Source organism: Sinocyclocheilus rhinocerous, unplaced genomic scaffold, assembly GCF_001515625.1.
Source record: "Sinocyclocheilus rhinocerous isolate Xijiao unplaced genomic scaffold, SAMN03320098_v1.1 scaffold579, whole genome shotgun sequence".
In the NCBI taxonomy this organism is placed as follows: Eukaryota; Metazoa; Chordata; class Actinopteri; order Cypriniformes; family Cyprinidae; genus Sinocyclocheilus; species Sinocyclocheilus rhinocerous.
In genome coordinates this window covers 142216-151902 of record NW_015666542.1, presented here as the reverse complement: position 1 = coordinate 151902, position 9687 = coordinate 142216, and the positions used below count along the sequence as shown (strand labels likewise).

Sequence of the window (9687 nt, the reverse complement as noted above, 5' to 3'; positions counted from 1 at the left end):
CGTCACAGGAAACAACTTACCACTCATAAGTATGTTGTCAAACCTTCTTATTCACTCATTTTGCATATTTTTGTCTTTACTCTGCTAAAATGTGGCCCCAGATGGTCACCAGCATAAGTTGATGGTCTCCAGAATGGGATGCTGGTGCAACCTACACAGCAATACTTTCTTGGCAAACCAAAGTTGGCATGGCATAGGGCTGGTATATGTCAAAACTCAGGGGTGTGCAATCCTGCTCCTGGAGAGCCAGTACCCTGCAGAGTTTCGCTCCAACCAGCTCCAATACACTTGCCAAGAAGTTTCTAGTGAGTCTGAAGACCCCAATGCCGCACACATCCTGAAATGTGAAGCCAAAACATTCCAGTTGCCATCTGATGGCTGGCTGCAGTTTAGGTCATAAACCCTACACTCTATGTAAACAAATGGGACGTGAGCCAATCAGCATCCTAGCTTTCTCAAGGTATTACAGACCTCTTTGAGTTGACCTGGGGTGTATTCCAGAAAGTACGGTTAACTTACCGTCAGCTAAACCCTGAACTTTCGGTTGATTAACCCCAAACCTTGCTTACTCGAGGTATGTGGTTCCAAAAACGCGTCCGGGAGTAAGTTCATTCAACTCAGTTATAAAACACTATGACAAGGTAATGTTTAATTTATTATATTATATATATTTATTTACTACATTTTATATTATCATCTCACACATGGATCAGCATTTTCTGTAATTTCTAAATTCGAAATCAAAATACATATCTGATATGACTTAATGCACCCCAGGTCTGCATTTCTCAAAAGCATTGTAGACCATCAATGGTATCAATGGTCTCTACAGTGGTTTACAATACTTTTTGGAAATGAAGCCAAGGACTCTAACCTGATCTTTTCAGCAGGGTAGGTGATCCTTCTTTACCTCCAATCTTATCTTTCTCTCTCGATCTAGATGTGTTTTTCTCACTCTGTTTGGCCTTGATGGTAGCAAGTCTCCTTGAGACCATCTTCATCACCAATATCGTGTGCGGTTCCCGTGACTTGCCTCCCTTACCCAAGTGGCTCAGGATTCTGGTCCTGAAATATCTTGCTCGACTTGCTTGTATGAAGAAATCATGCGATAAAAACTTTGAAGGTAAGACTCTTTTTGGAAGCCAATATATTTTTGTCTTCCAGTACGCTTTCACATTATTGGTGCGCACCTGGCGTCAGAATTAATATCATCGGTGTAAAAGATGTTTTCCAATGGTGGTGTTGTTTCTTGCCACAGCAAACACATCTGAGAGCACTTTCTACAAAAACACCATGACTGATATTCCAAAGAAAGAACTTGTTGGTGCAAGTCCAGTGAGAGTCTGGGAACAATGCCTTGATGAAATGAAGAAGATGAGTACGGATTTACTGGCCATCCGTCACCAAGTTGAAGAGCACTTCAGTCATGACAACAGAACAGATGACTGGTTCATGTTTGGTCAGGTCATTGACCGTGTGCTCTTTATAATGTATAGCCTCTTTATCGTTGTGAGTTTAAGCACAATTATGGTTCTGTGGCTGTACTCCTACAGTCTAGACAAAAGGTCGTAATTTATTCTTGCCTGCTCTGTAAACTGATGACAGCAAAACTCTGATGATGGCATGATTTATTTCTGATGTAATGCAAGGGATGTTCAACTAAATACTCTAGCTTTGCACTCTTTATTGGGGCTTTAAAGGGGTAGTTCACCAAAAATTAAATTTCTGTCATTTACTCGCCCTCAAGTTGTTTCAAACACAAAAGAAGATATTTTGAAGAATGTTGGTAACCAAACAGTTGACAGTAGCCATTAACTTTATGGCAAAAAAAAAGTCTACTGGCAACTGTTAGTTTTTGAGCAACTTAAGGGAGAGTACATGATGACAGAGTTTTAATTTTTGGGGTGAATTAACCCTTTAAGTGTCCCAATACATTAGATGTTCAAGCTCTGGAACATAAAAAAAAATAAAATTCAAAATTAGTAAATATGTAGAATCTTACATTCTGTTGTATCTGTATCACCAAAACATGTTTTGTTAGCTTGGTAGCATAAATAGCAAATTATTTCTTTTCACTGTCATTTTCAAATATTATACTATTAAATAATACTAAATATTATTTAAATATCAAAAACTTTGCTCCTGGTTTTGTGTGTTTGTTTTTTTAAAGGATTTATTGATTGAGTTATGGTTTAATGTTAAATATAAGTATTGAAATAAGCATAGGGTAATGCATTTCTAAATTAATAATTATAGTTAATGATAGTTATTAATTTGATGCATGACTATAAAAGAAGCCCCAAGAAAATGCTCTTTAACAAAAATGCAATATGTTAAGTAACATACAAACAAGGCCAGTCTCTGGATTTCTAGATGGTATCACGAAAATATAAAACTACCCATGGTATATAAAACAACTGGAAATATATTCAAGATTTAATATGTTAAAATAGATTTAATAATGTCTTGAGGAGCCATAATAGCGCAAGTGTGAAAGGTGTTCTTTCCTCTAATTAAATGTGTGGAACTGAACATGTTTTTTATCATCTAATGGAAAACGGGTACGTACATCACTAATGAGTTCAACCAAACGGATCCAAAGCTATTAAAACAACATAGGTCAGTGGTTACCGAAGGTGTTAAACAACAGCGCACATGATGGTGCCAGTAAAGTCATCCCATTTTACCTGTGGAAGTTAATGGTGAGCAGTTTTAAACAAAAGGACATCTCATCCACACGGAGCATTATGGGACATCTTTGGCGTTTACTTTTGGCATTTTTCGTTCTACTTAAAGGTAATGAATTAAACATATGTAGATCACAGACTTCACATTTTGCTCAGTTATAATTTTGTCTTTGTTAAAAACAACTATGCAATATCTTCAATGATTCAGAATTACCCTTTATACCAAATCAATTGTCGTTTTGTTTTTTTGTGCCAACCATTCCAAACATTGGCATAACATTAACACATTTATCTGCATCATAGTTGTTTGACAAATCAAATTAATGTGATGAATTTCACTTTCACCACATTAAAGGTTTTTAATTACAGCAGCAATTGAAAGGTGATTTCATTACGTGTTACTAATTTCTAAAATGGTCAAACTGATCCAATGTTACAGGATCGGCTTTAGAGTTATGTATTGTTTCTGTAATATATATATGGTATACATGTATTTCTGCTTTATGTACATTTATAAGATTAGATGATGTGCAATTGAAAGAGAGTGCTTTTAATTCACTGTCAAAGTTAAACATGCTAGAAATATGATCAAACAATATACACTTATATTTAAACAAAATGTTGGAATACTTTTTGTGTTTATAATATTAAACACTTCTACAGTTTTATCATTTTATTAAAGACACCATAGAATTTTTTTTGTGTGTGTGAAATATCTGTACATTTTTAAGTGTCCAAATAATTTTTGGGGTAACTATATACAAAAGTACTGTGTAGTCGCACACAATTCCTCTGTACTCCCGATTTCTCCCAATATGGGGACAAGAGGCTTGTCAGTCAATAAATGGGAAAACAAAGTAACTGGCATTAATTTTTTGAAAAAGTAATTTTCTTGTAAATTAAAAAAGTAATGCGTTACTTTACTAGTTACTTGAAAAAAGTAATCTGATTACGTAACTTGCATTACTTGTAATGAGTTACCCCCAACACTGTATACGAATGTATGGATATTTATATCTGCAATCAGTGCTAAGTAGCAACTGATTACATGTAATCTGGATTATGTAATCAGATTCCAAAAATTAGGTACTTAGAAAAATTTGGTAATTATTGATTACATTACATAATCAGAACAGTTGCGTTTGACCACTGCATTTACAAAATATCATTTCAGTTTTAAGTGTTTTTCTCAACATGTAAACATTGCATCAAGTACTGAGGAACAGGTTAATATTTATTTGAATTATCAGTCACTTTTGTCTTTAAATCACATTAAAATGCACAAATTCAGCTTATTTCTTATTTACACGTAATGCAGGGATTTTTTTTTTGTCAGCCAAACTTCTTTCACCTAATACACTCTAAAAAAATGCTGGGTTAAATACAACCCAGTGCTGGGTAAAATAGGGACAAACCCAGCAAGTTGGTCAAAACCGCCCAGTTGGGTTTGTCCCTATTTTACCCAGCACTGGGTTGTATTTAACCCAGCATTTTTTAGAGTGTATATTTACTTGAAGTACTCAACTTTTTAAGCTAATAAGTTAAAAATTAAGTAACACATTTGCATGTTCACATTTCTCTGACATTGATTAATGGTCACATGACATGCAGTTAAACAAATAAAATATATTACTGTTTTTAGTAAGTGTTCCATTTTGATTGTTGTTATTTTAAAATTAGTTATTTTAATTGTACTTTTTTTAATGATTTATTTCATTGTTAGCCTTTCATTAAACTTACAAACGCAAGTTTGGGAAACCTTGACATAATGTAAAGTTTAATGCACTTCATGATATTTCTCGTATCTTTAATAATATATTTCTAACTCTTTGTATTTTTATATCAATATGGTACAAGATTATCCTATTTAAAAGTAATCAGAAAGTGGTCTGAAATGCACTTAAAGTAGTCTGAAGTGCATTGTGTGATAAACATGTTAGGTCAAAAATAATCTAAAAGCAACCAGAAAGTAGTCTGAAAGTAATCCTAAATTGTGTAATGTAATGTAATCTAAATTTCTACAATTCTGTAATTTGGAATCAGTAATGGACTACAATTTGTAAGTGATCTACCCAGCTCTGTATGTAATAGACTTCAGCAGAAGATTTTGTTAATCTAACACAATACAACAAGATGAAGGCATTAGCTACATTAAACATTAAAAAGATAACATCCTATAATATTGAATTAACGCATATAAAAACACAAACCAACACATTCTCACCAGTGAAATGTTATCCCATATCTTTGGGAATAATATATAAAAAATACATAATTTCTGCAGCACTCTATATAGCTATCATTATGGTTACCTAATTAACTATAAACAAAACTTTAGCAATAAGATTTAAAATCGAATTAAATAGCTATGTAATATTGTTGCAGTGTTCGTCTTGTTTCTAGGCCAATTCTATAAATTGGACTATTTTTGTCTTAGCAGAAGGCTAAAAATAATACAGTCTACAAGTAATCTAAAAAAATCATACATATAATAATTTTAACTCTCTCTTTTCTCCTGTTTAGCGTGGATGACGATGTATCTCAGGCCTGTCCTTATGTGTATGTGAACCACACGGGCCACATCCGCTATGACAGGATGTTGAGGCTGGTTAGCGCCTGTAACCTACAGATATTCAGTTTCCCTTTCGACATCCAGAACTGCTCTTTCACCTTCGGCTCCTACATGCACACCAGTAATGTCTCCTCTTTCACTGCTCTCCTCATTTCCTGCCATCTCAGCACATATTTGTCATGAAAGCATTTCCCTTAATGTGTGTCTGCGGTTTGTGAAGACCCACTTAAGACTTTCGCATGCAGTAATTTAAAGTCAACATACTGTAGTAACCGAATGCCAATTTTGAAAAGTTTCAATTTTTCAATAATGTCAAGTGGTGTAACCATCAATTAAAACATCATAAAAACATTTTCCTTGCATCTTGAATTTGTGTGAATGTACACACCTTAATAGTATTAAAAATATATTAGGGCTGTCAGTTTAACTCGTTAATTAATTAGTTATGAAAAAATAACGCGATTAAAATATTTTAAGCACTGGCCCCGCCCCCAGACCTGTACGTCATCTTACATTTCATACAGTTGACAGGGCAACAACTCCATAAATGCAGTTATGCCCTAAAATTCAAGATATTGGGGCAAAAATGCTGTTGTCTCATATTTAGGCCTATATCATATGATAAACGATACACGAGCAGTGAGAACAGTAACACGAGTGCTGTTTGTCCCGAAGAGTGCAAATGTGATTTTATATGAAGTTAATATTGTGTTATAATTTAAACACAATATTGTCTGTTTTTGCTCAGTTTTGCCAAAAAAAATATTACCTAAGCCACAGCAGAACTGAGGTGTATTACAGAAAGCACGGTTAACTTACCGTCAGCTAAACCCTGAACTCTCGGTTGATTAACCCCAAACCTTGCTTACTCGAGGTATGTGGTTCCAAAAACGCGTCCGGGAGTAAGTTAATGAATGAATGACTCATAAAGACAATTACCACCACCTGCTGGCAGCTTTAGTTTTTTATTTAGAGTGTTATTGTATTATTTCATTTAAAATAAAAAATTAAAATAAAAAAAGGGGGAAAAAACTTTAAAGGGATAATTCACCCAAAAAACTTAAATTATGTCATCATTTACTCAAACCTGAATGACTTGCTTTCTTTTGTGGAACATAAAAAAAGGCATTTTGAAGATTGTTGGTAACAAAGCTGTTTTGGTTACCAGTGACTTTCATTGCATAAACAGGAAAAAAAACTGAGATGTTTCTCAAATTACCTTCTTATGTTCCATTTATGTAAGGCTGTTGTAGCCTAAATGTTTGTGTAATAAATTTTATGTTGAATCAAATTAAATATTTCTCTCTAAAGCTACTATTTTTAATGTCTACTTAATGCTTTCTCATTTATCACAAAAATAGCTTTAAATAATATTTTGGGGGTATTTTCACAGCCAAATGTAATTTGCGATTTATTAGATTAATTAATCGACACACCATGTAATTAATCAAACATTTTAATCGACTGACAGCCCTACAATATATACCTTTTAAATATAATAAAACTTTATTTTTTAAAAATAAGACTTACTGAGCTTGACACACAGTCACGAGGGTCTGACATAATTTTCCATCGCAGGCCTTCCGCTCCTTGAGTTCTCTCCAGCGCTGGAAAGCCTCATATTTCTGGCTTTTTTTCTTGGAATTATGAGTTTACATCTTGCAACTTTCAACTTTTTTTCTAAAAAATGTTTTACGGAATAAAAAATAAAAAAGGGTAATTGCGACTTTTCATCTCATAATTAATTCTTCTCAGAATTGTGAGATAATTATTCATTTGTGGCCACATTTCACTAATTTGTTTCTTTAAAGTGTGCCCGCAATTTAAGCAAATTAAAAAGGAAAAAAAGGAAACAAATTAGTCTTAGAAATGAATTCTTTATTTATTAGCCATGAATAACAAGATATTTTTACTACCGCATGTCACGTGCAGAACTCCGTAAATGTAAATGTGTGATATTCCAAAAAACATACAGCACTTCAAACTAAATATATGTCAGTCCGAGTCTTACTGTTTCCATCCTGCAGGTGGTGATAAAGCGACGGCCGATACTGTATGTGGTGAACCTGATCATCCCCAGCGCCTTCCTCATGATCATTGACATCATGTCCTTCTACTTGCCGCCGCACAGCGTGGATCGATCCTCTTTCAAAATGACCCTTATTCTGGGATATACGGTCTTTCTTCTCATTATGAACGACCTGCTTCCCAGCACTGCTAATGGAACGCCTTTAATAGGTCAATTAGCCACAACACACCAGTGTGAAGCAATGTGTGAACTTTAATTTTCTTCATTCTGGCCTAAAGCATTTGTATCTAAATGGAAGTCTGCTTTGGGTTTAAGAAGAGAAAACCTTTGATAGATGGCTTAACAAAAGCTTTGAGAGATCAACCGATAATCGTTGTACCAATATTTTACCGATATTTGCACATTTTTCTTTGCATTTTTCTTTTCCTAATATTTGCACATTTTGTACATTATAACTGCAAACCTGCAGGATATCTGATTGTGGAAAAATGCAAATATCGGCAAATATATTTCAGTAGGAATCCACACATTTGTAAGCTTTGAGAGATCAACCTGTACCAATTGTACCAATATTTTACCGATATTTGCACATTTTTCTTTGCATTTTTCTTTTCCTAATATTTGCACATTTTGTACATTATAACTGCAAACCTGCAGGATATCTGATTGTGGAAAAATGCAAATATCGGGATATCATTTCAGTAGGAATCCACACATTTGTGAGCAAAAGACTTCCCCACGCAGATTTTGCACTGGGTTCAGTTGGTAATGCGAATTTGCCATGTTGGTCAACAGAAAGCTGCTTGGCTTGAATTGCTGTGAGCAGTGTTTACATCTCTACACTACTGACAATAGGCAACTGACCTTTTTTTGCTCATGAAATTTCGCAAATGTGAACGCACCATTATACTGAAGTCCTCCAAGGCCAACCGTTAACCAAAACACAGTAGCAAGATGTAACATGCAGAGTGATATGAGAGACATAGCAGTGCAACTGGTATGTTGCCATGGACAATGGACAATTGACATGGTTGACCAATAAGGATCAAGTATTTCAGAGAGAAAAAATAATTTAATTATGTAGTATTGTTAACTATTTTTAAACACTCATTTAGTTATATCTCTAAAATTTGGTTTCACCTCCTAGGTATCTATTTCTCTGTGTGTCTGGCACTCATGACCATAAGTCTGCTGGAGACGGTCCTCATCACCTGCGTCCTCCACCACAATTCAATGAAATACAGGGAGGTGCCACATTGGGTTCAGGTGCTGGTGATGCGCTTCATTGCTCGACTTATTTGCTACAGTTTCCCTGAAGACCCTTTAGCCAAGCTAGAAGGGAAACAAGAAACCAATCCATGGGTCGTCCAGCCCTCACAATCAACGTCCAGTCAACAGACATCCACTAATGGTGAGACAAGAATAGATCCTGATGAAAGGTGTCCAAACCTGTTCCTGGATGGCCGGTGTCCTGCAGAGTTTAGCTCCAACCCTAATTTAACACGCCTGATTCACCTAATCAAGGTCTTCAGATTCACTAGAAACTTCCTGGCAAGTGTATTGGAGCTTGTTGAAGCTAAACTCAGCAGGATGTTGGTCCTCCAGGAGCAGGAGGGGACACCTCTATTTAAGATGCTAAATGGTTGCTTTTTGTCCCCTAGCGTCTGGATCCATGACACTGGATGTGCCTGAACTAAGACAGATCAGTCAGGATCTTAGAGAGATGAACACTTATTTGTCCATTCTACGAAAAGAAGACCATCTACAGAACCAGTGGTGTCATGTGGGCTACATCCTGGACTTCCTTCTCTTCCGCATTTACCTGTTGATAATCACGGGATACGCGCTCGTAATCATATGCATGTGGTGCATTTGGATGAACCAGTAGAAAGAGTTACAGGCTAGTAGAAAAGAATGTTTACATAGGCTTTTGGTTGTTTTCCCATATTCTCTACAGCAGAAATGTAGTGAGTAGAAATTGACCGACATTGATTTGTACATTTTTCCATAATTAAATATCGGTTTTGTAATATCAGATCCACCAATAAATGGTTAATTTACGCATATCGGTTATCGGCATATAAACATGCAAATAATCGGTATAGGTTATAATAGGGTGACCATATGTCCTCTTTTCCTGTCCTGGTCAGGACCAAAAATTTCTAGATTTTGGCTGTTTTCTTATTGACGTTCTCTTATCCATTATATGAACGTGTATTTGCATTGCTTTGGCTGTTCTCTGTAGATTCCGCCTTCTTACATGCCACATTGGTCAATTATGTACTTTTCAGTCATTACTTTGTACAAGTATGAAAATAATAGGAAAACAATGCCAAAACATGGACATTTTAAGCAATTTAGAAATCCCTGCCAGGATATGTCCAAAAAAAAAAAAAAAA

The 9687-nt window shown here is 35.2% G+C and overlaps 2 protein-coding genes across 3 annotated transcripts; both read left to right on the top strand.

Moving 5' to 3' along the window:
- The first annotated feature begins 778 nt into the window (after positions 1 to 778).
- On the top strand, positions 779 to 1743 carry LOC107732684 (5-hydroxytryptamine receptor 3A-like). 2 transcript variants are annotated; one of them, XR_001638897.1, is made up of 3 exons: positions 779 to 891; positions 977 to 1123; positions 1259 to 1743. XR_001638897.1 is itself a non-coding variant. In XM_016544097.1 (2 exons), the coding sequence occupies exons 1-2, from the start codon at positions 970 to 972 to the stop codon at positions 1570 to 1572; spliced, it is 468 nt and encodes a 155-aa protein (XP_016399583.1). In that variant the 5' UTR covers positions 917 to 969; the 3' UTR covers positions 1573 to 1743. The 2 variants fall into 2 exon arrangements, 1 of the variants encoding a protein (XP_016399583.1); XM_016544097.1 differs by lacking the exon at positions 779 to 891 and having other exon boundaries at positions 917 to 1123.
- Positions 1744 to 7291: 5548 nt separating this feature from the next.
- LOC107732683 (5-hydroxytryptamine receptor 3A-like) lies at positions 7292 to 9343 on the top strand. Its single transcript, XM_016544096.1, has 3 exons — positions 7292 to 7497; positions 8436 to 8699; positions 8950 to 9343. Exons 1-3 carry the CDS (start codon positions 7350 to 7352, stop codon positions 9174 to 9176), a joined length of 639 nt encoding a protein of 212 aa, XP_016399582.1. The 5' UTR covers positions 7292 to 7349; the 3' UTR covers positions 9177 to 9343.
- The last annotated feature ends 344 nt before the right edge of the window (positions 9344 to 9687 follow it).

Excerpts from the sequence above, each read along its gene's own strand:
- LOC107732684 (XM_016544097.1), top strand. The coding sequence starts at position 970 with ATGGTAGCAAGTCTCCTTGAGACCATCTTCATCACCAATATCGTGTGC. Across the intron at positions 1,124-1,258 it reads ATGCGATAAAAACTTTGAAG|CAAACACATCTGAGAGCACT; the intron begins GTAAGACTCTTT and ends TTCTTGCCACAG.
- LOC107732683 (XM_016544096.1), top strand. The coding sequence starts at position 7,350 with ATGATCATTGACATCATGTCCTTCTACTTGCCGCCGCACAGCGTGGAT. Across the intron at positions 7,498-8,435 it reads TAATGGAACGCCTTTAATAG|GTATCTATTTCTCTGTGTGT; the intron begins GTCAATTAGCCA and ends TTCACCTCCTAG. Across the intron at positions 8,700-8,949 it reads TCAACAGACATCCACTAATG|CGTCTGGATCCATGACACTG; the intron begins GTGAGACAAGAA and ends TTTGTCCCCTAG.